This window comes from Schistocerca cancellata, chromosome 3 (assembly GCF_023864275.1).
Source record: "Schistocerca cancellata isolate TAMUIC-IGC-003103 chromosome 3, iqSchCanc2.1, whole genome shotgun sequence".
Taxonomy (NCBI): Eukaryota; Metazoa; Arthropoda; class Insecta; order Orthoptera; family Acrididae; genus Schistocerca; species Schistocerca cancellata.
The window spans coordinates 49053755-49059770 of record NC_064628.1 but is presented as its reverse complement, the minus strand read 5'-3'; the positions used below and the strand labels follow the sequence as shown (position 1 = coordinate 49059770).

General features: G+C 35.6%; 1 protein-coding gene across 2 annotated transcripts in view; it reads right to left on the bottom strand.

The window, feature by feature from the left end:
- Nucleotides 1–206: 206 nt before the first annotated feature.
- Nucleotides 207–6016, bottom strand: part of LOC126176933 (beta-alanine-activating enzyme) — a 178095-nt gene continuing 172285 nt past the window's right edge. For both annotated transcript variants that reach the window (XM_049924124.1, XM_049924125.1), the window contains exon 15: nucleotides 207–538. In XM_049924124.1, coding sequence (XP_049780081.1) covers nucleotides 414–538 — 125 coding nt within the window. In that variant the 3' untranslated portion in view covers nucleotides 207–413. The remainder of the gene's footprint in view (nucleotides 539–6016) is intronic.

Below are 6016 nucleotides of genomic sequence, written 5' to 3'. Positions count from 1 at the left end.
CAATGAGAAAGCGACTGAAATGTTTCACAGACTGTCAAGTAACTGTACAAAAATTAAATATTTCCCCCACTGGCAATCATTCACTGTGTGTGTTGGAACGTTTCTTGTGGGTCTTGATAGGAAGCAATTTTATCTTTTTAAAGTAAGAACTAGAATTTTCAATAAATTCACAATGCATAATAGAAATATTTATGATGTGCTTTATCTTTTATTTTAGGAAGCAATGCTTTTCCTATATTTAAGAACACATATAGTACTATTACAGTGACAGTCATCATAGTAAACTTGCCAACAATACTGAAAATTCCTTCAAAGGTGTTTTACAAAAATGGAAAATATTATCTGCTCAAATTCTATTCCAGAATATATGGTGATTCATATGGCACTGACGTCTATGTCTTGAGAGAAAGCCATTATGCATCTGTTAACTTATAACAATACAGATAATCATCTCGAGAGCCAATCACAAGTACTCCACCACATACTGCCGGGGATGAAAATAATTCACAACCAATATTTCTTGTGTACAAGAGTTCACCTGAAACAGAACAAACCAATGGGATTTTTCATCTTTATTGTTGAGACATCACAGTCTTGCAGTAGTTTTTTCAATTTTCCTCTCACTTTGTTTATCATACTATATTCAACATAAAAAAAGCAAAATAGGATTGATGGTTATTTTGTAGTATAAAAAGACAAAACAGAAAAGGTAATTAGGTTTCATAAATAAGCACACTGGACAAAATATTTTCCACCTCCACAAGACCTCAGGCTAATATTGTGTAACATTGCCTCTAGCCCTGAGGATGGCCTCAACTCAGCTAGAAAGAGTGTCCAAGAGTTCCTCCAAGTTAGAATAAAACTGGAAAATTTGCCACACTTATTTTAGTACACAGAAACATTCCACTACTATAGCATACAACCTGATCCATCAAGTAGGATTTGGGCTGTGTACCAACAATTTCTGTGTTCTTTATTTACATTTGTTATTTTGTTACTGTCATTCATTCACAAATAAATTATTCATGTAATGTAGAAAGCATTCTTTAACACCCAATTATTCTGAGTATTGTAATAATAAGTGCTATGAAACTATGCTTTCTAATTCCAATGTAACTCTACAGGTACACTCATCTTAAGGCAGATTTCAGTTTTTTCCAAATTTAAAAACAGTTTGAACCTGACTGTACCAATAATAATTTTTTTCCTGTACCAGTTTGTCTCTAATATTTTGTATTTAAGATTTCAGACTGATTGGAAACTAACTGTTCATTTTTATTTATTTTTTAATTCCATGGATCCTTGATGCAAGGATCCATGTATCCATGTATGTCATGAAAACGTATTTTAGCAAACTGGTATACAATAATGTACTAATTTTTTTTCACATGTGGTAGAGTCCACTGTGACTAATTACTGATTATAAAACAATATAACTAAAATTAGTATAATTAAGGTTATTTCTTCAAAACCATATCTATTACGTTATTTATGCTAAAATTACCTTCATGAAACTGTGTGTAGGTAAATATTTACATATATTAAAAACAAAGATCCATGACTTACCAAACGGGAAAGCGCTGGTAGATAGGCACAATAAAAAACACACAAACACACACACAAAATTTCGAGCTTTCGCAACCCCCGGTTGCTTCGTCAGGAAAGAGCGAAGGAGAGGGAAAGATGAAAGGATGTGGGTTTTAAGGGAGAGGGTAAGGAGTCATTCCAATCCCGGGAGCGGAAAGACTTACCTTAGGGGGAAAAAAGGACAGGTATACACTCGCACACACATACGTATCCATCCACACATATACAGATGCAAGCAGAGATATTTAAATGTATCCATCCACACATATACAGATGCAAGCAGACATATTTAAATGTCTGCTTGCGTCTGTATATGTGTGGATGGATATGTGCCTGTGTGCGAGTGTATACCTGTCCTTTTTTCCCCCTAAGGCAAATCTTTCCGCTCCCGGGATTGGAATGACTCCTTACCCTCTCCCTTAAAACCCACATCCTTTCATCTTTCCCTCTCCTTCGCTATTTCCTGACAAAGCAACCGGGGGTTGCGAAAGCTCGAAATTTTGTGTGTGTGTTTGTGTTTGTTTTTATTGTGCCTATCTACCAGCGCTTTCCCGTTTGGTAAGTCATGGAATCTTTGTTTTTAATATATTTTTCCCATGTGGAATGTTTCTTTCTATTTTATAAATATTTACATAGAATTCTAAAATAGCATTTTCTGTCACATGAAATTTATATAAAAAGTTATAGGCATAAAATTTACAAACTTGTATTTTGAGTATGGGGTAGACATCTCATGCAGAGTGTAATGTTTGAGGGCAGCTGGCATTTGAAAGCACAAGGAGTAGGTATGTTTTGATCAACTGTGCAAAGTATTGTAAATTATTGAGAACTGGTTGAAAGTAGCACTGTGGATATTATACAAATCAGAAAATAGTTCACCTGCAACAGTGAATACATTTCATGTATGAATAAATATTGCAAACTGAAGAACCTTGGAAACATTTCTGGAAATAATTACTTCCAAGACAGTGACAGAAAAAAAATGCAAGATGAAGATAAATATATTGGAACAGTATTTTATTAATAACACATCCAGTTGTTAAGTTTTGTCTGCAACTTGCAGTTAAAGGCTAACAAATCCCAAAATCTCAATTAGACAATGACAGAAAGCCTTTGGAAGCTGCCAAAAATCTAAATAGACGCCAAGTTCAATATATTTTCCACTTTTGATATGAATTTTATGTTCTTTTGTTTTTTTTGACAAACTCACTTAAGCAGTTCACATTGCCATTACCAGTTTCAATCAGCCACCCAACATCTTCTGACTCAATGTATAAAAAGAGGTTACTGATAAGCAATGTATGATCTACAAAATCTGCTGAGGGATTATCTACATATTGATAAAAAGAATGAATTCATATCTAAAAGATACATGCTGTAAATGGTTTCCATTGCATTGTCAACAATACTGAAAGTACAGTAAGTGGAGATCAAGGTTTTGTAGGGGGAGTTAAATCTTCTCCTTGTCTATATTCATGGAAGAATTATCTACAGAAGTAGATTTTACAGCTATGTTAATTAGAGTAGTGTAGTATAACTTTTAAACTTTTTTTTTTAAACTTTAAAAAATTGAAAACACTGTGTAAGTTCCAGCAAAGTGATGTAAGTTTTATGTTCACTAATACAATTAGTGTGAGGTGCACACTGGTGTCTAGACAGCACTGGATTTTTCATGATACACAATTGTCAGGGCAAAATTTATTTGTAGCCAGCAAGGTTAGAGAGGATGACACACAGTGGTTGGGAGCAGCAGCTGGGCATCAGGCACTAGTGGGATGCAAGGAAGGTGGTACAACAAACCTCAGAGGAAGAGTTCTTCACAGGTGTTGAAATAGGCCTCAGTCAAGAAATAGGCATCTTATGACCTAACCTGGTTAGAAAAACACCAAAAGCTTACAGAAGAAAACATTGAACCCTGTGATGTCACTTTGTCACTTCTGTTTGGAAGCAGTTTTATTCCTATCCTTTAAGCTGATATGTGCAGCATAAAAAATTTTTGTCACCACTCGTCACTATCTTAGTAAGCTTTGATGACAAACTCATCCATAGACAGGTTTACTAAGTACTCAGGAAGGTAATTATTACACTCTACAAAACATTTTAGTACCTTTTCCATTTTTTTTAGAAAAACATCGAATTGTAAAATTCTATTTCCATAATTTTTTAGTGATTCCCTGTTACCCTGTAATTAAGGTGATCTATAACAATCATGGACAATCCATAATAGCTGGCAGTTCTGTCATTACATCTTGAAATCCAAATACTGAATGACAATACACATCTGGGCCTCCAGTTCATATAGAAAAATTTAACCATTTCAATTTGCTTGCCATAACAGAAGAATGAGTGTCATCATACTAATCAGTTTCATAGCTTGTTTATTCATTATAAGTACAGAAAAACTATGATGTAACATTTTCCAGCATGAGGTGCAGAGCAAGGTAATGTGGGATGATGTGAAATCGTGAAGTGGTATCCTCTAGAATGGTTTTGCAGAGGAATATTTCCAATGAGATCAAGGCACTGTTTTGAAAATGTGAGGGAACACCCTCTCCTGACAGAGTAGACTTGACCAGAGAGGCAGCCCAGGGATGGGTAACAAATCTGTGCTAACCTTTAAAATTTATTTTAAAGCATGGCTCCATAAGGAACATGGCTACAAATATTATACTGTTTTTGTCTTTAGCAGAGATAGATAATGAATGAAGAGGCAGCCAAATAAAGAAAATGAAATGTAAGAAAAATTTTCTCACTTGCCAAAAGATAAGGGGAGGCAGTAAGTAAAAAGTGCCAACCTGGTATCTGGGCTTCCTGAGGCAAACTGCCCATATAACACGTGCCATTGACAGCTCACTACTGCACTGTCATTCAACAGTGGCATTACAAATCAAAATAAAATTTTAGCTATTAACTACAGTTAGAGAAGAGGTTTAATGGAAGAATTCACTCAGAAATGTTTACACACTGCAATAATTTTGGTTATAGCACAGATGTTATTTATTACTGTCAAAATTTCTTAGGTGACTCCTGATAATGAAGTTAATCACATAAACATTCCTTGTCAGCGGTGAGTTGTTACAAGTCTGTAATGGAATTATGAGCCTTGGCACCAAAACAACTGATTCACATAAATACATTGGTTGTTCAATAAATAATGCCCCAATCCTTCCTGGTACTTAAAATCGGAAGTTTCTTCTGCATGTGAGCGAAGTTATGAACACTGCTGATAAAAAGCACAGCCGTAGTGAACCATCACAATGGTGTTTACACATGACATTCATTACAAGCAATGTGCTGTAACTAAATTCTTGAAGTGGAAAAAGAAACAATGGTGAACATCCACAAATGTTTGTGTGCATTTTATGGCAATGATGCAGTTAATAGGAGTACTGCTGGGTGATTAGTAAAGGGAGTCAAAGTACCATGAAGTGCAAAAACTGAGTTCCATGACTGACCAATTTTGAGATGGTTCTGTCACAGCCACTGCTTCCAACAAAGTGAGTCGTGCAGATGCCATTATTTGTGCAGACGTGCACATCACAACTTGACAATAGGCTTTACAGATATAGGTGAGCACTGGAACTGCATGTGAAGTGACTGAGACTCTTGGATATTAAAAGCTTTGTTCAAGATGTGTTCCACAAAAGTTCACACCAAACCACAAGAGTCAAAGAAAAGTTGTTTAATCTTAGGTGTTGGAACAGTTTGAGGCCAATGATGTGATCTTTGTTCATGGATTCTTACAGGTAACAAAACCTAGGTGCATCACTTTGAGCCAGAAGCAAAACACCAACAAAGAAGAAATTCAAGGCAGCTCCCTCTAATGGAAAAGTCATGACGATATTCTGAGATAGTCATGGTCTCATTCTTGTGGATGTGTTGCCAGAATGGTCAACCCTTAATTCAGAAGCATATTTTAAGACTGTAAACAAACTCAAGAAGCGGTTCCAAACAGTTCGGTCTGACAAAAGTCTAAAAGAAATATTCCTACAACACAACATGCATGCTGACACATAAGTCTTAAAACCTGGGAACATGCTGACAAATTGGGTTGGACATCATTGCCCTCATCCATTCTACAGCTCAGACTAAACACCCTTTGACTTCCATTTGTTTGGGCGACTGAAGGATTCTCTATGTAGGACATTCTTTGAAAATGATGAGAGTGTAAATCTAACAGTGAAAACATTCTTATGAGCACAGGACAAGAGCCTTTACCAAAAGGGAATCCATGCTCTTATACAATGCTGTGTAAGGTGATAAAACGAGTTGAAGATTAAGCAGAAAAACAGTAGACTACATATAAAAGAAATGTTGATGCATATTGTCACCATATTCTACAAACATGTTCTGAGAAAAATTTGTGGGGTGTGATTCACTGACTAATTCTTCAACACAGAACAGATACATAGCTACAGTTTGTTCTAAT